The sequence below is a fragment of the Monodelphis domestica genome, chromosome 2 (assembly GCF_027887165.1).
Source record: "Monodelphis domestica isolate mMonDom1 chromosome 2, mMonDom1.pri, whole genome shotgun sequence".
NCBI lineage: Eukaryota > Metazoa > Chordata > Mammalia > Didelphimorphia > Didelphidae > Monodelphis > Monodelphis domestica.
Genome location: NC_077228.1, coordinates 261,502,933 through 261,526,960, shown reverse-complemented (window position 1 = coordinate 261,526,960; position 24,028 = coordinate 261,502,933). Strand labels below are relative to the sequence as shown.

The following is a 24,028-nucleotide window of genomic DNA, read 5'->3' as shown; positions in this document are numbered from 1 at the left end:
CTCCTCCACCAGTCCGCCAAACTTCAACCAATCAGAGGCCAAATCGGGAGGATGTGACTAGAGAGGCGGCACTTAAGGAGGAAGAAGCTTCCTCTAATAGATGCCGGTACCTAGCCAAATCCGACTCTAACCTGATCTTGAGCTGCTGTTCGCTCTGAGGGGCCATGATCTCTCAGCTCTTCATTCTGTCCTCCAAGGGGGATCCTCTCATCTACAAGGACTGTATCCTCCTACTCTTGGGCAGTGGGGATGGTGAAGGAGCAGCGTGGAGGGACTGAGGTCGGTGGGCGATAGAGAATGAGCAGGGTCAGAGAAGGACAAGAGTTTGGTTTGGGGACCTAGCCTTGGTTCTCTTTAACTCTCTCTCAGTCCGTGGAGACTGTGGAGGCAGCGATGTAGCCGAGATCTTCTACAGGAAGGTGACAGAGCTGCCCGGGGACCAGCCTCCTGTCGTGATGGTAATAGCCCTTCAGGGCGCAGGGTGGGCTTTGGGTCGAGGAGTGGACACTGCTTGAGTGCCTTCCGTGGTCCTCGAACTGGGGTTTCTAGGAGATGGGATTTGGTTTTCCAGTTTTCTCATCCCTAGAATGCCGTCTCAATTCTCTCATTCCCATGGCCTTGACCTTTATACTTTTAAACTTTCTTCACTGGTGTTCATTCCTCCACCACCACTGCCAATCCCAAATTCTCCCCCCAGCATCACAAAGGCCACCACTTTGTCCACATCCGACACTTCGGGCTCTACCTTGTGGTCACCACCTCAGGGGGTGTTTCCCCCTTCATCGTCCTAGAACTGTTATCAAGGTAAGGAAGATGGTAGAGAAAGGGTATGGGGAGGGGGGAGTTAGAATAATGAGTATGGAAGACTCATTACTTCCTCTCTTCCCCAGGCTGGCCACCCTACTAAGTGATTATTGTGGCTCCCTCAGTGAGAAGACTCTCTCTCTCAATGTAGCCCTCGTCTATGAGCTCTTAGATGAAGTGTTGGTGAGAAACAGACTTAAGGGTCCAGATATTTCTCCCCTCTTTCCAAATCACAGGGATATCCCTTTTTTAATCTAGATCCTTTTCTCCTCCATCCCTACACATCTCCAACTTAAGTATACAAAAGCTTGCTTCTTCTGCTATAGGACTATGGCTACATCCAGACCACATCTACAGAGATGCTAAGGAATTTCATTCAAACTGAAGCTGTGGTCAGCAAGCCCTTCAACCTCTTTGAGCTCAGCAGTGTTGGTCTGGTTAGTGAAGGAAGGGGGTGAATAAGTTTTGGGAAATGAGCTGAGGTGGGATACACTAAAGGACTGACTTCTTGTGGATTTTTTATAGTTTGGGGCTGAAACCCAGCAGAGCAAAGTGGCCCCAAGCAGCGCAGCCAGCCGTCCAGTCCTAACTGGCCGCTCTGACCAGGTAAGGATATTTTTCAATCTGAATCCATATATCCAACTTCCTACTGGCTTCTCTGTTTCCTATTGTAGCCATTCAGTTTGCCATATTACAGATCCAGATTTCCATTCCCCCCAAATCTCTTACCTCCAATCACTGAGAACTAAGCATCTGTTTATACCAGATCCCTTTTCTTTTCCAGAGTCATAAGAATGAAGTTTTTTTGGATGTCGTAGAAAGACTCTCAGTGCTTATTGGATCCAATGTAAGTTTGAATCCTCAAACCCAATTCAGCTGAAAAAATTTGTTTAGTTACCTACTAGGTACAGATTCAGTGTACGGTATAGTAAATAGATAATTGGCATTAAGAGTCAAGAAGTCCTAGACTCTGATGCAGAAAAGGCTATGTTTCCCTGGGGAATTTAATCTCTTGTCAGACAACTCTCTAAAACTATAATTTGAGTGACAACTGCTAAATAGTATTGGAATCACTCAATGTTTTATTAAGCACTTATAATGCCAAGCACTGAAGGAGGGTGTTTCCACACCAGGAATTCCCTATACCAATTAAATCATGATTGGACCAAAAAACCTCTAGAAATCTGGGTAAGGCACCAGGGAGATGTGAAATGAAGACAATCTTTCCTCTTCCCTGGAATATCACAAAAGTACAGGGAGGCAAGGACTGTACCCTGGGATATTGCCCCCAGTAGTGACATATAAGCCCTAGATCAGTAGTGAACCTATGGCACAGGTACCAAAGACAGCACACAGAGCATTCTCTGTGGGCACTACTCTCCACTGAGCTTGAGGACATTTTTTCCCATCCTCCACCCCTCTACCCAGTAGCCAATGGGAGCACATAAGATGGGTGGCTCAAAGGCTGCAGAGCTGGAGGGGAGCAGATTGCTGGGGTCACTCCCCTCCCCCTCTATATTCACTGAGGACATTCCTTACTTCATTGGCTCAGCTGCCCACTAGCCCAATGAAAGCGCTTCCTCCTTCTCCTGTGTGGGGTAAGGGGGGGATGCCCGGCATTCTTCCCACTGAGAGAAGGGACACAGCATTCTGTGGGGGGAGAGGGGGGGAAAGCGGGGCCCAGCACTCCATCTCTAAAAGGTTCACCATCACTGCCCTGGATTAGTTTTATCCTATACACTTCCCCTCAAGTTGATTGTAAAGGAGTGAAGAAGATACCAAGCAACATCTCAAGAATTCTGAATCTTTGAGGTGGAAGAAACCTCAAAGAACATCTGGTCCAACCTATACCTGTACAAGAGTTCCTTCTATGTTATCCATAATACTTTTTCCTTCACTTAAATATCTCTAGTGTCAGGGAACCAATTCCTTTCTAAGGAGGCCATTCCATTTTGGGATAATTGTTGGGGCAGCTAGGTAGCTCAGTGGACAGAATGCTTAACCTAGAGGCTAGAGGTCCTGGGTTCAAATGTAGCCCTAGACACTTCCTAGCTGTGTGACCCTGGACAAGTCACTTAAACCCCAATTGCCTAGCCCTTACCACTCTTCTGCCTTGGAACCAATACTTAGTATTGAGTCTAGATGGGGTTTTAAAAATTAAGGAATCTTACCAGTCTCCCAATCATAAATATACCAACTATTTTCTAGTCCATATCTTTACACAGAGAGGCACAGAGCACTGTCAAATGCTTTACTGAAATCTAGGTATATTCTGTTGACAGCATTCCTCTGAAGTAACATTATCAAATAAGGAAATAGAGGTTATTCTTGTATAACCTTTGTTAAGCTATGTTGGCTATTTGTGATCAAAGTTTCCCATCTATACATTCATAAGCCATCCCTTTGACACTGTTTTCTAAGTTTTGCCAAAATCAAATTAAGCCCATTTTTTCTTTTAAAGGACATTTGTCTTTTTCCAGTTCTTCAGTATTCTCTATTCTAAGAGTACTACACTTAAGATACAGGAGGTAGAAACATGACCCGTAGCTTTGTGAACTGAAGTAAGCAATTTAAAATCTAGAACCTGTTTCCTCTTTAAAAATGGGAAATCACTAATAGTACCAACTTTATAGTGATGTTTCAGGTTTTTTTTTTTTTAATACCACCTGTAATCTTATCCCGATAGGAATCTGAGGAAACTTTTCCCCTCTATAGCAACTTATCTCCTCCATGGGGAAAAAACTTGTGATCACTAAAATTTATTGCTCTCTTGAGCCTATATCATGCACAGTATTTAGCCTCAGTGAAGGAAAAGTCCCAGGTTATTCCTTGGTACATATGGTTTTCTGCTGTGCTGTATCTCTTCCCACCTGTATTTCTTACTGCATTGCTCTCATCAAAGTTCCATTTCTGTCTTTTATTGTCCTGATAAACCATATACTGCTAGCTTCTCAATGCACATGGGTTTCAAACAGCCCAGTGTGTCTTTCCCTTTATGGGCCACACAGACCCTATATTCAGAAGCCTTGGTAGTCTTCAGCGAATGAAAGTAGAGGAGCTTACCAGCATGTCTAATATCCTTGGATTTTGTTTCCCATGAATGACTGGTTATATCTATTGTTATTTTTCCAGTGTAATAGCTATTACTTTCTACGTGTTCTACTTTAAAGCCCTCTCAGAAGAGCAAGACTATATATATTTTAGTAACCTTTGTTAAATACATACTATCACTTATTAAGATTCCCTTTATTTCAAGCCACATTTCAGAAATCTTAAGACAACTGTTTAGACACTTCCCAAATTTCCCTCTCTTCTGAAGCTCTTGCCTTTCAATCTTCAGTAGTGATTATTTAAACAACAACAACCTATACCTCCTAAAGTCTTCAATTTATTATCCAGAACTTCAAACATCCTAGGTGTGCTTTCTAGATTCCTTCTGGTGGAGAAACAAATAGTGGTAAAATTTGAGAAATCTTAGAAGACTCAATCATTTCCCAATTAAGTGCCTTAAGGAGAGGATAAACCTCTTTTTTTTAATGTCAGGTAGATACAGTATGTCCCAAAAGGTTCAATGCCGTTCTAAGCTGTGATAGCCCTCTATAATTAGCTGATTTTATATCACCTTACTTGTATCTTTCTCAGATGATTATTGGATGAATCCATGCTCACACTACTTCAAACACAACAAGCATTTATTAAATGCCTACTATGTGCCAGGCATAGGGATACAAAGACAAAAATGAAACGGTCTCTTTCCTTAAAAAATTTACATTCTGTTGGAGACAACATATACACATAAATACATACAAAAAATACATATACAAAGCAAATATAAGACATTTTTTGGGGGGAAGGATCACTGGCATCTATAAAGAAATTTAGAAAGGCCTCAGAAGTTAGCACTTCTAAGAAAGTAGAAGGGTTAGGAGTGCATCTAACATAGGGTAACACCCTGTGCAAAGGCATGGAAGTGGGAGATTGATGCTGTGTATGAAGGACAGCAAATAATCCAGCTTAGTTGTACCACAAAGTGCATGGAGGAAGATATTACCAAAGTCTCAGAAGTCAGCTGGAGCCAGACAGTGAATAGGCCTGAAAAGCCCAACAAAAAACTTATATGTAAGAGGGAGATTTGAGGCAAGGAGAATGTTAAGACAAGTACAATAGTCTAGGTAAGAAGTGATGGCCTGAATTAGGGTGTTTGACATGAGTGAAGAAAAGGGTACAGGACTGACAAGAAAGCTTTACTAGATCTGGGAAAAGCTTCATACCTGTTCAATATTTTGTATTCAATGGCCCTTCCACTCCTCCACAGTATCATCTCCTACACTTCACACCTGGGAGACAGATGAGGATTCCTTTTTTTTTTTTTTTAAAGAAATGAACATTTTCCCAAGTTACCTAGAGAGTAGAAAGGCATTCCTACAGCCCTTTTACCCTCTCTTCTTGGAGGACCAATCAGCATTTGCATGTACCTGTTGTAGCAAAAAGGCAAATATAATTTACATTGTGTTCTGGTCACTGCAAAATTTCTTTTGCCTTTAACAAATTCTGGAAGCAAGAACCTTAATCTTTGTTCTTTGTAGTTTTTATGGCCAACTCATGGTCATCCATACCCATTTGCCCACCTAGAAGCTCAGTTTCAAGTATTCACTGTCACTCCAAAGTTCCCAGAACACTGCACTTTCATGTCCTTGTCTGAAATCTGGGACCGTCCTGTAGTGTTGAATCAGCAAATGGAAAAAGACCCTATTCCCCTGTCACTAGTGACACTGATGGAAAGGGAAAAGATCTCCCCTTACATTTTTATGTCTTCTGTATTTCCATTGTTCCATTCTTAGTGCAAAATTCCTATTTAGGACCCTTGGGAGAAAACTTTGTATCCAGGGACATGAGGACAATTATGAGTATTTTTATTTTTCCTCTTCCTTCCCTTGAACTGTAGGGCTCCCTGTTGAAGGTGGATGTCCAAGGTGAAATCCGACTCAAGAGCTTTCTGCCCAGCTGCTCTGGTGAGAAGTGTGAAGGATCATTTTCTTGGGATTTAAAAGAGGATGTAGAGAACTGATGGGGAGCTAAGCATGTTGGAAGAACCAGAAATTTGAGACTTGTCAGGTATATGAAAGCCTGGGACTTATGATATAATCATTCATTACTAACATGCATTTCTTTGACAGAAATGAGACTTGGCTTAACTGAGGAATTCTGTGTGGGCAAATCAGAATTGAGAGGTGAGGCACTAAAGATCTTCCTTTTCTATATACACATTTGGGATAGTAATACAAGATATAATGGGGGGGGGGTGTTGGACTTACTCTATTAGCATTTGGACAGAGCAGGGGGGGGCCAATTCAGTTGAAGACAGATCTCCCTAAGTAAGGAAAGCACAAGCATAGTAGAAGATTCTTTTCTTTCAGTGTAAGTTATCAGTTAGGCAAGATGTTTATTATCAAAGTGGGGGGGTTGTCTTTTCTTTCAGGGTATGGGCCAGGGGTACGGGTGGACGAAGTTTCATTTCATGGTTCTGTTCGCCTGGATGAGTTTGAATCCCATCGAATCCTTAGGCTGCAGCCACCTCAAGGCGAGGTCAGATTGAGATGGACTAGTGCTCCACAATAAGGAAGTGTGGGGAGGTTTGAGGGAAGATGAGAAGGGCCCAGGCTGACATTGCTTCCATGTTTACAGCTGACCATAATGCGGTATCAACTCTCCGATGATCTTCCTTCCCCACTCCCTTTCCGGCTTTTTCCCTCTGTGCAGTGGGACCGTGGCTCAGGCAGGTAAGAGATACTGATGCTTTTTCAGAACTACATAGCTTTCTCCCCATTCAAGATCCAAAGCTCACCCTGAATACAAACAGATAAGGGAAAGGATGACACTTCTGTCTTTATTCCTTACCCAAGGCTACAAGTTTATCTGAAGCTCCGTTGTGATCTACCCCCAAAGAGGTGAGAACTGTGGATAGCAAGACAGTGCTAGCTTTGAGGTATAAAGGCTACAACCTCGAAATTATGCTTCCCCTCATATCCTCCCAGTTACTCTTTTCAAAGTAATTGTTTCATTCCTTGGGGGTGGGGCAACCTGGACAAACCCTTCCCATCCAGTGGGGCATAAGCAAGGAGTAAGGGTGGGGGAATGAGGAATGGAACTACTAATGGCTTTGTTCATCTATGACTTTTCAGCCAAGCTCTCCATGTCAAGCTCCACCTCCCACTTCCCCGAGGAGTGGCCAGGTCAGTTGTGGGGAATAGGAAAGACTAATATTCCTTTAGACTCTTCTGGGGACTTAGACTGTGCTCTCTAGGGAAGTACAGTAGAGGATGAAATTGATAGTGGGGAATGGATAATTTAGTAATGGAGCCTGCTCTTAGGGGTGGCAAGGTCTTATCTACCCTCTCCTATCTCTTTAACTCCTAGTTTATCTCAGGACTTGAGCAGCCCAGAGCAGAAAGCAGAGTTGGGTGAAGGAGTTCTTCGGTGGGACCTTCCTCGAGTACAGGGAGGTTCCCAACTCTGTGGCCTTTTTCAGGTACTGACCACCAAACACTTTTCTTGACTTCCATAAACCAATTCCCAGTTCCTTTGATCCCTTCAGTGTGTGTAAACTCTGTCCCCTCCCATAAACCTCACCTCTACCCATGCTTTCTTCTTCCCAGATGGATGTCCCTGGACTTCCTGACCCCCCAAGCCCAGCCCCTCCTCTGGGCTTAGGTCCTGCAAGCCTCTCATTCGAGCTGCCTCGGTATACTTGCTCAGGGCTCCAGGTTCGGTTTCTTCGGCTCACAGCCCCTGGAACTCCTGGCAACACTTCCCCACACACGTGGGTGAGACACCTAAGCCACAGTGATACTTATGTCATCCGGATCTGAGACCCAAATTGGGAGAACTATGTCAGCCTGCCTCTGGAAAGGAAGAATGACCAACTATTCCTACCACCATTGCCTTCCTACCTACAACCAAGGGTAAACAGATTGTGAGGCAGGGTTGGAAACTGGACACATAGGTCCTGGAAGGGTAACAAGAGTCTGGCTCTAGTCCACTTTCTTGACTTAAGAAGAACTCAGGTGGATCTGTGGTTACAAACTGAACTGTTTTATTTTGGGGAGGGGGTCTGTACAATGGGGATATATCTGGAAATAGTCGAGGGGGAAGAGGTAAATTACTCCTTTCCCCAAATCAAAATGTAATATAACATGAGAATTTGTATTTGAATGTAAGAATGATTTTTTAGGAGTAGGGTGTGAAGCCTTCAGGGGGTAGGCTGAGGAGAGCTGGAACTAGAAGGATGTGAACCATTGGCCTTAGGGGTACCAGGAGCTTGAGGGGGGCTATCCCCAACATCCTGTTTTCCTCCAGAAAGGGAGCCACCCCCAAGAGGAGAAGGAGAAGAAGATGATGGGGGAGGAGCTGGGGAAGCATGGGAAGTTGGCCCTCCCTTGCCTTCCCCAGATGGTGGAAGAGATACAACAATGTATTTCTGGACACTGCCTGCCCCTGAGGGAGCTGTGCTAGGAGGGGCTGCAGTTGCAGTGGAGACTAACTTCACAATAGGCTGGACACTGGGGACTGTGGTGGTGACAGGAGAGGTAGTGGTAGAGCCAGAGCCAGGGGCTGCTGTGCTAAGAGACAGGACCTAGAGAAGAAGAGACGGAACTAAGTTAACATTGCATCTTCTAAGATCTGACGACTCCCATTTTTCCATTCTACTCACTCCACTTAAGTCCTTTTTTTGTTCTTATAGAAGATAATAACCTGGGAGAAAATGCAACTAAACCAGCCTGAGTCAGAGGTGGCCTACTACACACCAATCCAACAGAGCCTTCACCATCTGCCTCCTTCCTTGGAAGAGGTTTTTTTTTTTTTCTTAACAAGCTAAATACCCACAAATCTGAGAAAGCCCAACAAGAGAATAGGAAAACCAATGTCTCCAATTACACACTATCCAATACCTTGCACCACAACAACTCCAGTTTAAAGCCATTTCAGAAGCCCTGAAGGCTGCCAGGTGGAATAAGCTCAGATTGGAGCAGACTAAACTGAACAACATAGGAACAAGGAACAGTGTAGCAAACAATCTTTCAGCTGTTTTCCAGTCTGCCAACAATTAGGGTTCTTGCTCAGAGCCAGGTAGTATCCCTAGCCAGTCCCGATAGCCCATCTTTCCAAATACCTGCTGTGAAGATGAGGCACCAGAAGAAGATGACATGACTATGAACTTGGTTGGGGGTGGGGAAGGCTGAGGTGGTGCTGCAGCCCTTGCAGACACCAGTGTTTGAACAGGTAATGCAATGGAGCCAGGAACCTTCAACAGCCCAGTGGTTCTAGGGCCTGACTGGGGGGCCTGAGACAGCGTCAGTGTAGGCCGGGGCTGCAGAGAAGGAAAAAGCAGTGTCTGTCACCTAAAGTGCCAAGAGAGGAAGGGCAGCAAGAGGAACAGGCCCATATCCCCTTCTCAGAGTTTTTTTCCCCCTTCCAATCCATGTCCAGGAGTAACTGACCTGAGTAATGGTCAGTGTTGTCCTGTTAACCTGTTGGGCCTGCAGGGCAGCTTGAGCCCGGGCCTTGACCACATGAGAGCACAGAAGAGGTCCCAGGGAACCAAAATCTGTCCGAAAAGCATCCTGATTATCTGGTGGTGGTCTAAGCTTTGCCAGCACTGGGGCACAATGTTTCTGTGGAGGTAGAATATATGATCATTATATACTACTGAAAAGCAAGAACAGATGGGAAATTCCTAAGGTATAAAGTGTGAAAGACTAATCATGCTACAAGAGAACAGAAGTTCTCAGTGATTCACAGGCTCCTCTAGTTCAGGGATTTTTTTTTTAAATAATATTTTATTTGATCATTTCCAAGCATTATTCATTAAAGACAAAGATCATTTTCTTTTCCTCCCCCCTCACCCCCCCATAGCCGATGCATGATTCCACTGGGTATCACGTGTTCTTGATTCGAACCCATTGCCATGTTGTTAGTATTTGCATTAGAGTGTTCGTTTAGAGTCTCTCCTCTGTCATGTCCCCTCAACCGCTGTAGTCAGGCAGTTGCTTTTCCTTGGTGTTTCTACTCCCACAGTTTGTCTTCTGCTTATGGATAGTGTTTTTCTCTTAGATCCCTGCAGATTGTTCAGGGACATTACACCGCTAGTTCAGGGATTTTTAACTAAGGTCTGTAAATGTGTTTTTTTAAGTATTTCAATAACTATGCTTCAATATAATTGACTTCCTTTATAATCTTACACATTTTATACATCTTAAATTACTGTTCTGGGAAGGGATCCTTGACACAGTGAAGAATCCCTGCTGTAGATGGTCTGATTTCTTGCCTATGAAAATACCTACACAGGAAACCCCAAATTTACAAATGGGTTGTTTCCAAAGTTCCCTATAAGTCAGTTGTTTGGAGAGACTATTCGTGGGTTTAGACCTCTTTGAGTTGATAAATATTTCTACTTCTGTTTCTAGCAATATATATTAAGTGCTTATTTGGCATGGCCCTAGTTTCTTTAAGGTTATGTCAAGGGAAAGCAACTTCTGGCAGGTTTTATAAATTAATTGGACAGGCTTTGAGTTCAAGCCAAGTCTATGTTTATTTTTCCAAGGACCATCCTACCTAAGATCAGAGAGGATGACTGCCTGAGGAGGAAATTTGGCCTTATCAAAACAGAGACAGACAATTCAGAGATACAGAGACACAGAGAAAGAGTGTGTGTGTGTGTGTGTGTGTGTGTGTGTGTTTCAAAAACTTGGTAAGAAAAGAAGGCTCATTCACTGACCAAAAGGAGGCTCTGCACATGGTCTGCCCCAATCCTGTCAATGTTGCTCAGCACAGGACCATCCAGGACACTTCGAATACGTTCACCTTCCTGCTGAAGCCTTGGCAGGATCAGGGTTTTAATCACCTAGAGATAAGGAACACCACCAGGTCACTACTGAGTTGGTCCCATACCTGGAAAACCAACCACCCCTTTTCTCTCAATTTCCCCCTTCATCAGACATTTCTCTTTTCCTTTTCTCCCTGAGTCACTTACATCATGTCCAAGTTCTGCCAGGCCAGCAATGGAGCCATAGCGGGTTGTCCAGGGAGTCTTCTCATCTACCCAACTCTGCAAAGGGAAGAATATTAAACAACAATTAAGAAAAATAAATCTTGAGTGCTAAGGAGATGTGTTGGGTGAACTGAAATACTCCCTGTCCCTTCCAACACACCTTAGTAAAGGTCTTTGTGATCCGAGACTGGATGTTGTTGGTAGTTGTACTGAAATGTTTGCAGATCTGAGCTACCAGGCGAGCAGCAAAATCCCGGAGTGCCCAGTGATTATCTACATCTGGTCGAAGACACAGCTGTCGACTCACAATGCAAGTCATCACAGCAGGAATCAACTCATGTACCTGGGTGGAAGAACCAAAACTGACGTCTTCTATTGGGGATCTCTTGGTGTTAAGGGCAAGAATTATTGAGAAGCAAGGAAGGGGCTGGGGGGGAATGTTGAGAAAACCCACTCACATATTTCTCCAAATACAGGGTTGGATTATCCATCAGAGCCTTCACCATTCTCATCAGGTAGATAAGTAGGGCCAAGTTATTCTGAACTACATTCACACGTACCTAGGGGAGAGGAAGAGGGGCAGAAGGTAGTGGGATATCAAAAGAGACAGAAGACTTTCTTCTGGCTTTCACCCTTTGCCCATGGCCCTTGTCTTGTGACATTCTTCTTACCCCCTCAGAGATGAAAGTGCTAAACCGTGGTAGCATTTGATAAAGTCCAGGGTCTGTAGCAATGCTCTGGAGAGCTTCCTGTACAGGAAGAGAACAGTTAGCTTGGGAAAGGAAGAAATGGAACAGTTGGAAAAAGCAGAGCAGTTGAGGCAGGGTAAGATGAAGAAATGGGTAAATAACCCTGGAAAAGGGTAAGGAACCTATGAAACTAGGAAAACAGTTAAGGAAAATCTTACCGCTCTCTTGGCTTCACATGACCCTACACAGGCTTCAGTTATCTCTTTGTAGTACAACTGCTGCTCCACAGACAACTCATGAATACTCCGGGGCTTTAATCTCAGTGGGGCACCCTCTAGCAGGGGTGGAGCCTTCTTTTCTTTCCCTAGTGGAGAGTGGAATGGTGGCAAGATAGCAATAGGATGAGTCTCATTCCTATGTGAAGCCCTGCACCAAGGTAGACCTCATTCTTGATCCCTGCCCCATCTTTTTCCCTCAAGTTTACTGAAGGGTCTATGAATTCTATTCCTTTTCTCCACTATTGCAGTTTCCAAATTCCCCTAATCCTTTCCTGCCCTTCTGTCTTCCCAACAATCAGGAAACCTGAGTTTTAGCCCCACATCTCAACTCACTGACCTTTACCATCAGCTGTTGCAGCTCCTTGACCTTTGCCTTTTAATGGTCCATCCTCTTCCTGTCCTGGTTTTGCAGACTTCAATGGCTCTGTTGCTTCTGCCTTCTGCTGTTCTTTGGGGGCTAAGGACACAATAGGAAAAAGCCATAAAAAGTGGAAAGAAAATCAGGAATACCAGAAATAAATGGAGAAAGTTAGGGGAAAAAAGAAGATAGTGTAACTTGAGATAGGTTCTAGGGATTAGAGAACTGATAGGGGGCAAGGAATAAATAGAAGAAGGCTTACCTGGAGGTGGGTTCTCTGGGATAGCTGGCTGAAAACCTTCAATACTCAGCCAATGAGCTAAGAGAGAAGTGAAAGTCAATTGGTCTTAATAATTTAATCAGTAGTCACTTAAGCAAGACTTAAAAGGCATCTACAATAATTTTCTTTCAGTTTAGGCACTCATTCTATTAAAACACAGTAACTTACTGGTATGATCCTTGCTGCAGATGAAAACTTAATTACTTTGTACCTAACCTATTGAGAAGCCTGTCTGATCTTGACTAGGCTGGTCTCATTAGCATGAGACCATTCATATGGTGTCTAGCTTGTCAGGACTTGGCAAAGTTCAGTTTCTATACAAGTGGCTTCTAAGAACCCATGATAACCACCATTTCACACTGGACTATGACTTGATAATAGTGTCTCTTCATATCAAAACTTGCAATTCTCCCAGTGTCTTCTAACCCTCAACTTCATGAGGTTGCCCCCCACCACATACTCTACCCCAAGTTCTTCCTACTTTACGATGCTTCTAAACACCCATCCATCTCCTACCTTTGAGGCAGACATCAAGGGGAACACGGGGTAGGGGAGTGTTGATGATATCACTCAGATCAACCTCTTTCTCCTCATAGAAATAAAGTTCCCGGCCCCCACCGGAGGCAAAACGAAATGGGATGAATTCCTGGGCATGGAATCCATACAGTGGCTGAGGTAGAAAAGTAGAACAAAAAAACTCAGGATAAGACTAGAAAAAGAGATAAAAAAACTAAACTAGTGAAACTTTTCTGCCCTAAATCCTTTCTTTTCCAATGCGGCCTTGTCCTCCTTCCCTGGCCCAAATCCCTGACCCATATACCTCAACATTCTTCAGCTTCAGGGCATAGTCTATATCACTTGTTGTCAGCTTCTGCCGCTTCCCCATGTGCATAAATTTTAGGGCATCCTAGAGAGAAGTTGAAAACCAGAGTCACAGAAGAGAAGATGCAGCTAATTTATTCACACAATATTTGGGAGTGGAGAATTGGAGGGTTCTTTCTGATGAATCAAGAAGATTTGAGAGTTCAGTGGGTTAGGGGGGGAAAAAAAAACCCAGCGGCTTCTGAGAAACCAAGGCTCACCTGTGCAATCTCCTTGATACGATAACTAACTTCATCTGTTAATAACTGGCAGGTCTCTTCAGGCATTTGAGCAATGCCCATGGATTCTGCCACAACTTTCATTGACTCTGAGGGCAACACCGTGTTGCTCAGCTTTAGTTTCTTTTCTTCTGCCATACTGGAGTATGGCTCCTCTCTTAACCCCTCTCCAGGGGCAATGCCCTACAAAAGAGATGGATAAATTAAAATTGGGATTAGAAAGGAGGCAGAAATAAAGAGAAAACTTAAAGTGGTGGGAAGAAACACAAAATATGAAAGAGGAAAAAGGTAGGTATCAACTCTGGATTACTACCAAACCAACAAGCTCTTATTCTTTGTGCCAGAAACTGTTAAGCACTAAAGATAGAAATACAAAGAATGAAACTCTCTCTGCTGTCAAGAAGCTTACATTCTAATGAATCCACCTTAACTACTAGTCATATTTGGACTAAGTCCACTATGTACTTATTTTAAATAATCTCAACTGGCCATTATTGCACAACATCAATTCTTGCACTAGTCTCAGATCCATTTCTCAATCCACCTACCCTCTACACTCTCATCAAAGGACCTCAAATCACATTTCACTTAAAAAACAAACAAACAAAAAAACCCTCCATTCTGAGCTTCTATCGTTAATCACCGTAACATCTCTGGCACACTCCTTTGTATAAGGTTGAGGTGGTCCTTAAAGTCCGTAACAATGTCTCCTGAGACAATGTAGCCTGCTTCTATCATCCCCTTGTTTCCCTAATGTGGCTCCTTCTCTATTGCCTAAAAATAGGTCCAGATCTTTCCCAGTCTTAACTTTTACTTGACCCTGTCATGGCTCCAAGCTATCATCATATTTATCTCCCCTTTTCTACAGTTCAACAAGAAAAGTCTTGCCTGTACTCAGTGACTCAATTTCCTCACCTCTCATTTACATCTTAATCTCTTGCAATCTGATTTCTGACTCCACTACTAGACTAAAATTGCTTCTGCCAAAGTTAGCAATGATTTCAATTGGTCTCTTTTTAATCTTCACACTAACTTTCTTCAGTCTTTTTTTCCCCCAATTTTGTAAACTCTTATTTTCTGTCTTGTATTGATTCTAAGGTCAAGGAGAGAAGTAAGGGCTGTTGGGATAAAGCGATTTGCCCAAGGTTACACAGCAAGGAAGTATCTGAGGCCGCATTTGAATCCAAGTACTCTCCTAACTCCAGGGCTTGTGCTCTATCCATTTTGTTACTAGTTACCCCCCTCTCTGCAGTTTTTTTTACAGTGGAAACCTCTCCACTTCTAGAAACTCTCCTCTTGGCTGTCTTCTTCCTAACAGTCCTCAGTGTGCTTGACAGGTTAAATCTCCATATTGTACACCTTGTGAACTGGCGAACAGGCATGTCCCTAGGACTGTTGTCATTATGCCCTGTTAAAAATCTCAATTGGGCTGGGCTCCGTTTCTAGGCAATCCTTTTATATATTCTCATTAAGTCACCATCCTACTCACCATAGTAGCTCTTCTAAACTTTTTCACTGCTCCCCAAATCTCCCATGACTACCTCTCCCCTTCATTCTCTCAGCTGAGAACATTGTTTCATATTTTATTGAAAAAATTGAGGTCATTTGCTGAGAGTTTGCTTTTCTCTACTCATTTTACACCATCCAGGAGCCTTCTGCCATTATCTCTGCCTTCTCCCATATCTCATATAATGAGGTTGCCCTTCTTGCCAAAGTCAATCCTTCTAAATGCTGTGACAAGGAAATCACTTTAAAAGACTGATATATATTAATTTAAGGTCGCCAAGGAATTCAGCTATGTAATTCCTAAATGAAAACTCAAGTCAGCCGTCAACCTTTTATAGAGTTTAATTACAAACAGGAGGAAGAAAGGAATTAGAGATAGAGAGAGAGAGGGAGAGAGAAAGGGGAGAGAAGGGAATAGGGCTTAAATACCCCTTCTGTTTAGGCTGGGCCAAAAGGCCCAAGCCCTTAGATAGCTGGGGCAAAGAAAGGAGATCATAGTAGCTCTTTGGTCACTCACGTGACCAAAATGGAGAAACAGTCTCAGAGGCCCCCACCTCCAGCTTCCTTCAGAGCAAGCTTCTCAGAGCACCTCTCCAACCACTCAGAGCCAAAACTCTCCAACCAACCACCCTCAGTCCTCAGACCCCTCTATCTTTAAGGAAACCATCCAAGTTCCCTCCCCTCAGTTCTCACATCTACCAATCACTGTCCATCATTTCCCCTGTGCCAATGGTGGCTCTAGCTTAACCCAGGACCGCCCAGAGGTCTGTGGCTTTGCACATGTCTGTTGAAGGTCATATTCTCAAATAATTAAATCTTGATCTTTTGCTACAGCCCTTCCTAAATCCTGTTACCCTGAGTAGGGTAGAGATTGGAATAATTAAATTTTGATCTATGCTGCAGCCCTTCCTAAATCCTGTTAGGACTGAGTAGGGTGGAGATTGCAATTTCCAAGACCTGGTTCTGTCATTCCAAGTATCTCCATTGTATCAATTCTAAAATCAATCATGACTCAAAGAAATTCCTGTTCTATGCTTAAGCATAGGTCAAAGCCCTTTCCATTGTTCAGCAAAAGGTTTCTGTCCTAAAGTAATCTTAAGTAGGGAGGAGAAGGAACCTCCCATGCCAATGGGGTTCACATTCCAATAGACTACCAGTAAGAAAATTTCCAAGTATGAAATTTCCCAATGGTGAAATTTCCAACAATTATAAGTCTAAGAAATTTTAAGGTTTACAATGCACAAGTGATCCCATTCCATCTGCCTCCAGGAGATTGCTCTATCATTCCTGATCTTTCACTTATTTTCATACTCTTCCTGTCTACTGGGTGCTCTTCTGCTGCTTACAACATGCCTATGTCTTCCCCATCCTCAAAAACCATTATTGATCCACCTATCCTCACTATCTAGTCTCATATTTCTCTTGCCTTTTGTGGTGAAACTCCTAGAGGTCATCTATAATAGGCATCTCTAGTTTTTCCTACTTTTATTTTCTTCTTAATGCTACAGTTTGGCTTCTGGCTTCATCATTCAACCAAAACACGATCTCTAAAGTTACCAATGATCTTTTAATTGCCAAAGCTAATGTCCTTTTCTCAGTTCTCATCCTTTTTGACTTCTTTGTAACCTTTGACATGTTTGATCACCTTCTTTTCCTTCCTACTCTTTTCTCCAGATTTTTGGGATGCTACTCTCTGGTCTTTGCTCCTTCTCAATATTCTTTGTTCAATTTTTTATCCAAGTCTAACCCCACTAACTGCGGAATATGACAAGGCTGTCCTGGGCCCTATTCCCTTCCATATTATTTCACTTGATCTTATCAGCTTCCATGGTTCAATTATCTTTATGCTGAAGATTCTCAAAATTTATAAAGTGGTCATCATCTAAACAATCTGGTACTGGCTAAGAAAAAGTAGTAGATCAATGGACTAGATGAGGTCATCAACACTGTAGTAAATGACCATAGTAACCTGGTATTTGATAAACCCAAAGATTCAACCTTTTCAGGGTATATGACAAAAATTGTTAGGAAAACTGGAAAACGGTATGACAGAAACTGGCATAAACCAACATCTCACACCATATACCAATATAAAGTCAAAATGGATACACGATCTAGAAATAGAGGGTGAAAAATTAACTTGGAAAAACCTGGAATACTATTCCCATTCCTAACACTGTTATTATTGCCAGACCTTTGCATAAGGGAAGAATTTATGACCAAACAAGACACAGAACATGACAAGAAGTAAAATGGACAATTTTCATTACAATAAGTTAAAAAGAGTTTGTACAAACAAAATCAAGATTAGAAGGAAAACAAAAAACTGGGGAAAAAAACTGTTATAGCAAGTATCTTTGACAAAGGCCTCTTTTCTCAAATATACAGAGAACTAACCCAAATAGATAAGAATACAAGTCAATCCTTACTTGATAAATGGTCAAAGGATATAAATAGGTAGTTCTCAGATAAAAAAAATTATAGGCATATGAAAAAAGTTCCTAATCATTATTGAATAGAGAACAGCAAATGAAAACAATTGTGAGATACCACCTAACATGGATCAGATTGATTAATATGACCAAAAAGGAAAATGATAAATGTTGGAGGGGATGTAGAAAAATTAAGAATATTGCTGGTACTGTGAACTAGAACTACACTCAAAGGATCATAAAACCATACATACCCTTTGAACCGCCAATACCACTACTAGGTCTGTATCCCAAAAAGATCAAAGAAAAAGAAAAAGAATGTAGCTGGCATATAGTAATGGCAAAGAATTGGAAACTGAGGGGATGTTCATCAATTGAGGAATGGCTGACAAGTTGTGGTATATGGTGGTAATACTGAAATACTATTGTACCATAAGAAATTATGAACAGGATTATTTCAGAAAAACCTAGAATAATTTATGTGAACTGATGCAAAAGGAAGTTGAGCAGAACCAGGAGAATGTTGTATAGAGTAACAGAAATAGTATACGATGATCAAGTATAAAGGACTTATTATCAGCAATACAAGGATCCAAGAAAACCCCAAGGGACATATGATGAAAAATGCTATCTATAGCCATAGAAGAAATTGTTGGAGTTTGAAAACAGATCCAGGCATAACACTTTTTATTTCCTCTATGAGTTTTTTCTTGTATGTGTGATGTCTTCTGTCTTGTCATGAATAATATAGAAATATGTCTTGCATAAATGCAGGTATTACCCATATCAAATTCTTTACTATTTCAGGGAATGGGGAAGGAAAGAATTTGGATTGCAAAATGCCAGAAAACACTCAGAAATTGTTTCTATGTGTAATTGAAATAAAATAAAGAGGTGTCTACTGGACATGCAGATCAAGATGTTTGAAAGGCAGTTGGTGATGAGACTGGAGGTCAGCAAAGAGGCTGGGTCAGGATAGGTAGATTTGAGAATCATCAGCATGGATAGTAATTAAATCAAAGGGAGATGATGAAATCACCAAGTGAAGTAATACAGAAGGAGAAGAGAGCCCGGAACAGAACCCTGAGGACACCTGCAGATAGAGGGCACAATCTGGAGGATCAAGCATAGGCAACTGAGAAGAAAAGATCAGTTAAGTAGGAGGAGAACCAGAAGAGAGGGATGTTCCAAAAACCTATTCTAACACCTCCAGGATAAAATATAGCTTTGGTGTTCAAAACCTACTCCCTCACCCCACCTTTAATTCCTTCATATTATAACTTACAAATACATCATGTATTCTTCAAAACCAAAAAAGATAGTATCTCCATATAGCTTTGGTGTTCAAAACCTACTCCCTCACCCCACCTTTAATTCCTTCATATTATAACTTACAAATACATCATGTATTCTTTCAAAACCAAAAAAGATAGTATCTCCTCATCTCTGACTCCTGGCTTTCTTTATGTCCCAGCTAAAATTCTGGTGCCTTCCCTATGTTGATTATTTATGACTTATCCTGTGTGTAATTTATTTGTATATTATTTCCCCCACTACACTGTGAACTCCAGAGGACAGAGACTATCTTTTGCCTCTCTTTATATCCCCAGTTAGACTAGGGCTTGACACATACTAGGTGCTTAATAAATGTTTACTGACTAATATGGTCCTCTTCTCTACATTATCCCCTGTTGGTGATTTCATCAGATATTAGTTTTAGTTAACATATTTATGTATGACTCTCAAACTTTCATATCTAGCCCTTATCTCTACTCTCAAGTTTCAGTATAATATCTCCATTTGCCTGTTGGCTATCTTCACCTGGATGAATCTCAAATTATACATCTCCAAAAAGAAGCCATTATCTTTCCCAATTTGCCCTTCCTCCTAATTGTACTATTTGTATTGAGAGTGCTATTTTTTCTTTTAATTATCCAGGTCTATAACTTGGAAGTCAACAATTCTTTACTTCACTCACTCCCATACCTAACTAATTGCCAAATCTTGATGCTTTTACCTTTAAAACATTTTCTCCTATCCATCCTCTTCTCTATTTTAAAAATGTTTTATTGATGCTTTTAAAAAAACATTATTATAACTTACCACTAAGAATTCTCCCCAATAACAACAAATAATAAGCAAAACAAATCAACACTTTGAATTTGCCTATATGAAAATGTTTGCATCATTCTGTACCACTAGTCCATCATTTCTTTGCCAAGAGGCAAAAAATAAGGGCATGTTTTACCATCGGTTTCTGAAGTCACTGAAAATCACTTTTTTAATTGGCATTCTGAAGTTTTTCAGTGTTTTCATTGATCATCAATGATCAAGTGAGATAACTGACTCAGAGCTTTGGAAACCTTAAAGTGCTATATATATTATTATTCTGTAAATTATTCTCTGGGTGTGCTTACTTAGTTTTGCATCAGCTTACACAAATCATCTCATATTTGCTACATTACTGATAATCATTTCTTATGGTATAATAACATTCCATTACATTCATATGTTTACAAGCCCCTCTCCACTAGTCACCCACCCCTTTATTCTAGTTATTTGCTACTACTAAAAGTGTTGCAGGAAATTGTTTTTTTAAACCCTTACCTTCCATCTTAGAATCAATACTGGGTATTGGTTCTAAGGCAGAACAGTGGAAAGGGGTAGGCAATGGGGATTAAGTGACTTTCCCATGGTCACACAACTGGGAAGTGTCTAAAACCAGATCAGACCCCAAGACCTCCTGCCTCTGGGTCCAGCTCTCAATCTACTGAGCCACTTAGCTACCCCAGTATTTTGGATATATGGAACCTTTCGTTGTTTTTTACCTTCTTGCCCCAAATTCCTAAGATTGGTTTTAATGGGTCAATGTGTAAATAAAGATTGGTGCCTCTGGTCCCTTCCTTCCTCTTAATACTACAACTTCACTAGTTCAAGCACTTCTTAACTCCTTTAGATTGTTACAAGAATTGCCTAGTCTCCCAAAATCTATTCTCTCCTTTCCAATACATCCTCCAAATTTCTGCCAAACTGACATTCCTAAAGCACAGGTTTAAGACATGATTCTCTTAAGTGGCTTCTTGTAGCCTCTAGGATCATATTATTTGGTATTTAAACCACTTCCTAATCAAGTGCCAATTTGTGACCGATTATACTAGAAAGTGCTCTATCACAATTCTACAAGCATTCCAGCCAAACTGGAATGAATCATTCTGCCTCTCCATCATTCTCCCTTCCAAATTGCTTTGTATTTATTTTGTACAGTTCTCGTATTATCCATATATGTCCCCAGGAATGTCACTGCAGACAGGGGCACTCTCATTTTTATATCTGTATCCTTGGCACCTAGCACAGTGCCTGGCATAGAGCAGGTGTTTAATAAATGTTTAAAGACCTGGACTGAATTAAACAAAGAGATTGTTTTGTTTTGTGTTCCCAGGGAAAGAAAATGACTTTTCCCCATATCTCCAATTCTTTATAATTACATTCATCTCCTGAACTCCTACTCCCAAGCTGGGTTCCTCAAAAGTCAGTTACTCTAAAGAGTCCTTAACACTTAAAAATACCAAATTTCTAGTGGGTCCCTGTAGCACATACAGCATTCCAAATGCAAGTGTGAACTGATGCTTTCATTTGGACAAGCAAGCTAAATTAAAAAAGAAATCAAACCATCCCAGAAGAATCCTAGGCTTCTAAAAAGGTATTAAACATTTAAGCTGGCTTCAGTCACTTCCATGTGGTGTGATCCTGGGCAAGTCACTTAACTCCACCTGCCTAGCTCTTGTCCTTCTGTCTTAAAGAGTTGTTACAACGATAGAAAAGAAAGGATCAGGTGGATAGGACCCGGGCCCCTAGGGCATGGCAAACTCTAGTCCATGTAGACCAATAAAGATCTGTGGACAAGTTGTCTAGACTTAGGCTACACAACAATAAGGCAAGCAGTCCAGATATGCTCTGTTCAAAAATATGACTTTAAAAGTTAACATGAATATTTCCACAATGTGCTCTACCAGGGGGATCAAACCTACTATTAAAAAAAATCAACTCAATAACAAGGTCCAAAGAATAATATGCAGTTCACTGGACCCTGTTTCTATTTGAGTTTGACACCACTGCTCTAGGCAAATAAATATTCTATGTAACATCCAGACTGTATTTCTACTTTCACATTCTTAATTGATGGTGATATCAACAGATATCAGCACTTAACTTCTATGGGGCTAAATACTCATCTACAAATCAGACCATTTTCTTTGAAAGGAAATATAATAGAAAACTCATAGTCCAATTACAATATAAAATAAAGGAACATGCTAATTCTTCTCTTGCAAAAATGATAGTCAGGAAGGCAGAGGATCCAAATATATCCTGAACAAAGGTCCACTGAGTGGACCTTTTCAGGCACTCTTTTCCCTCTTCAGGAACTTCCCTATCTCCAACTTGGTTTTCATAAAGGGTACTCAACTTTGTAGATTAGCACTACTAGCTCACAGATTCTCACCAGTGAGCTTAAGTTTATTAGTTAACAAGAAGATTCAATTAGGTCAAAGCAAAGATATTTACCAAACTGAAACACTCCCCACATACATAGAAAGGGTAGGAGGAAAAAGAGGAAAGCTGGGAAGAATTTATGAAAGCTCCTACAATGTGCTGGGCATTGTAATTTAAAAATATCTCATATGATCTTCCTATTTTACAGTAAAGGAAGATAAGGGAGGTGAAATGACAGGATCACATAGCTAGTGTCTGAGACTGACTTTGAACTAAGAAACCTCAAAATGGGTAAACTGGGTACAGAGTACCCATAACTTGTGCTTTATCAAGCTGGGTCTTTCACAACTCTAATTCCTGCTGAACTTGGCAGCTGAACTGGAAAAAGCAGTTTCTGAATTGTGAGTTTGCTCCTTATTGAGAACACTGCTCCTCACTGCTGCAAATCATAAAAAAGTAAGTATCTGGACTCTTTCAGAAAGAGCAAGTATCCTTAACCCTAGGAATTTCAGAAGTTTCTTCAGATGAGTACTTTTGGGGCCTTTGCTGAGACCTACCACCTCCCAGACTGGAGATCACAAAACAGGATCATTTCAGCAAATTGAATGCCCAAGTATTGGCCTTTTCTTTCCACAACTAGGGAATCCTAAGAAAGGGGGGAGTTCCCTTAGCCAGACTTAACACTAAATTTCAATGAATATCCCATACATTTCCCAAATGTTCATCTCTGCAGGCTTGGAAATAACAGTTTTTGCCCAATAATCAACAAATCCCTCTACAGTTCAGGGTTCCCAACTCTTATTTTATTTTACTTTTTTTAAATGATTTTTTTTTTAGAATTCCCAATTAAAAAAAAATACTTTAAGTCTCTTGATGGCTCATGCAAATAGGTGAGATAAGAAAAGATACAAAAGCAACCTATGTCCTGGCTACAAGTTTCACATCTTTTAGGGAGAATAAAAGCACACTCAATTGCATGCCCTTTCCACGTACAAAACGGACCACTCCAAATATGTAAAAAGCCCATCCTTCTTTTTTTTGGAATGCTATATGATTATAATGACCAAATCTGATCCTAAATTAAAAATGCGAAAATTCACCTCCCTCACTTTCTTACAGAGGTGAAGGAAAAAAGGTGTGATAAGAGTGGAAAAGAAAAATTCATTCAGAAATCCTATCCGAATGAGACACACTCACATCTCATCTCCGATTACAGGGACTTCAAAGTTTATTGTATAAGGAACTCTGAAATAAAGAAACTCCCTCTATCTTCTCTAGGTACCTTCTCTGATACCAAGTCCGATAAAGTTACCTAGGGCATTGGGAGGTTAAACGACTTGCCCAGTGTCACACAGCCAGTAGTACTCCAGAGAGGCACATTTGAAAGTAGATTTTTTTGCTTCCCGCCAGCTCCCAATCCACAGCGCCAAAATACAATTTTGGCCAAAATAAAAAAAAATTGCTGGGAGAGGCTTTTACATTGATTTTCTACCAAAGTGACTCCCGTGAGTTCCCACAAACCTCATACAGGACACAGGGCGCTTCCACGCCAATTGCTCTATTCTCCAAAAGGACCGCTCTCCCTCTCAACTCCTCCTACAGAAAAAAAAAAAATCCCGGCTTCCCCTCCCTGCACATGCGCAGAGAGATCCGGTAGCTTCTGCCGTTCCCAGCAGGCTACCCCCAAAAGATCTGGGGACCACTTTCCTCTCTCTACCCAGTCGACGATCGCCAATCGAGCTCCTGAAGACGTGCCCTGTGACGCTGAGTCCCCCACCAGGTGCTCACCCCGGTTCTTCACCGGCTCCCAACCGCAGCTCATGTGGCGCGAGCCACCATCTCAATCCTCTGCCTCCTCAGCTGGTGGTTGCAGAGCCTCAGGCTTCCGCACAGGTCCTGGCAGACCCACAGTGAGACACCGTGGAAATACCCTTTGGCTCGCTACTTCAACCCGGAAAAATCCTTCTCTGCCGCCAGTTTCCACAAAAGAGTCTCTTCCACATTCCCTTAGACAAAAGGACTACCCTCTGTTGTCTGCCTTG

The 24,028-nt window shown here is 41.7% G+C and overlaps 2 protein-coding genes across 6 annotated transcripts; one reads left to right on the top strand and one right to left on the bottom strand.

The window, feature by feature from the left end:
• Window positions 1-12: 12 nt before the first annotated feature.
• Window positions 13-8,016, top strand: AP4M1 (adaptor related protein complex 4 subunit mu 1). The gene is made up of 15 exons (XM_001367109.4): window positions 13-222; window positions 370-458; window positions 698-804; window positions 891-987; window positions 1,131-1,241; window positions 1,330-1,410; window positions 1,589-1,651; window positions 5,750-5,816; window positions 5,982-6,035; window positions 6,284-6,390; window positions 6,490-6,584; window positions 6,708-6,752; window positions 6,987-7,037; window positions 7,222-7,333; window positions 7,461-8,016. Exons 1-15 carry the CDS (start codon window positions 165-167, stop codon window positions 7,671-7,673), a joined length of 1,350 nt encoding a protein of 449 aa, XP_001367146.1. The 5' UTR covers window positions 13-164; the 3' UTR covers window positions 7,674-8,016.
• On the bottom strand, window positions 4,479-23,913 carry TAF6 (TATA-box binding protein associated factor 6). Of its 5 annotated transcripts, none has more exons than XR_008916494.1 (16): window positions 23,775-23,913; window positions 13,540-13,740; window positions 13,278-13,364; window positions 12,974-13,127; window positions 12,440-12,496; window positions 12,157-12,276; window positions 11,760-11,905; window positions 11,524-11,601; window positions 11,311-11,412; window positions 11,013-11,195; window positions 10,835-10,909; window positions 10,580-10,705; window positions 9,303-9,476; window positions 8,975-9,172; window positions 7,435-8,437; window positions 4,479-6,650 (listed from the first exon to the last, which is right to left on the bottom strand). XR_008916494.1 is itself a non-coding variant. In XM_007483324.3 (16 exons), the coding sequence occupies exons 2-16, from the start codon at window positions 13,693-13,695 to the stop codon at window positions 6,632-6,634; spliced, it is 1,767 nt and encodes a 588-aa protein (XP_007483386.1). In that variant the 5' UTR covers window positions 13,696-13,740; window positions 23,775-23,913; the 3' UTR covers window positions 4,479-6,631. The 5 variants fall into 5 exon arrangements, 3 of the variants coding, with proteins under 3 accessions (XP_007483386.1, XP_007483384.1, XP_007483387.1); XR_008916495.1 differs by lacking the exon at window positions 23,775-23,913 and adding an exon at window positions 23,508-23,642; XM_007483324.3 differs by having other exon boundaries at window positions 8,346-8,437.
• Window positions 23,914-24,028: the final 115 nt, after the last annotated feature.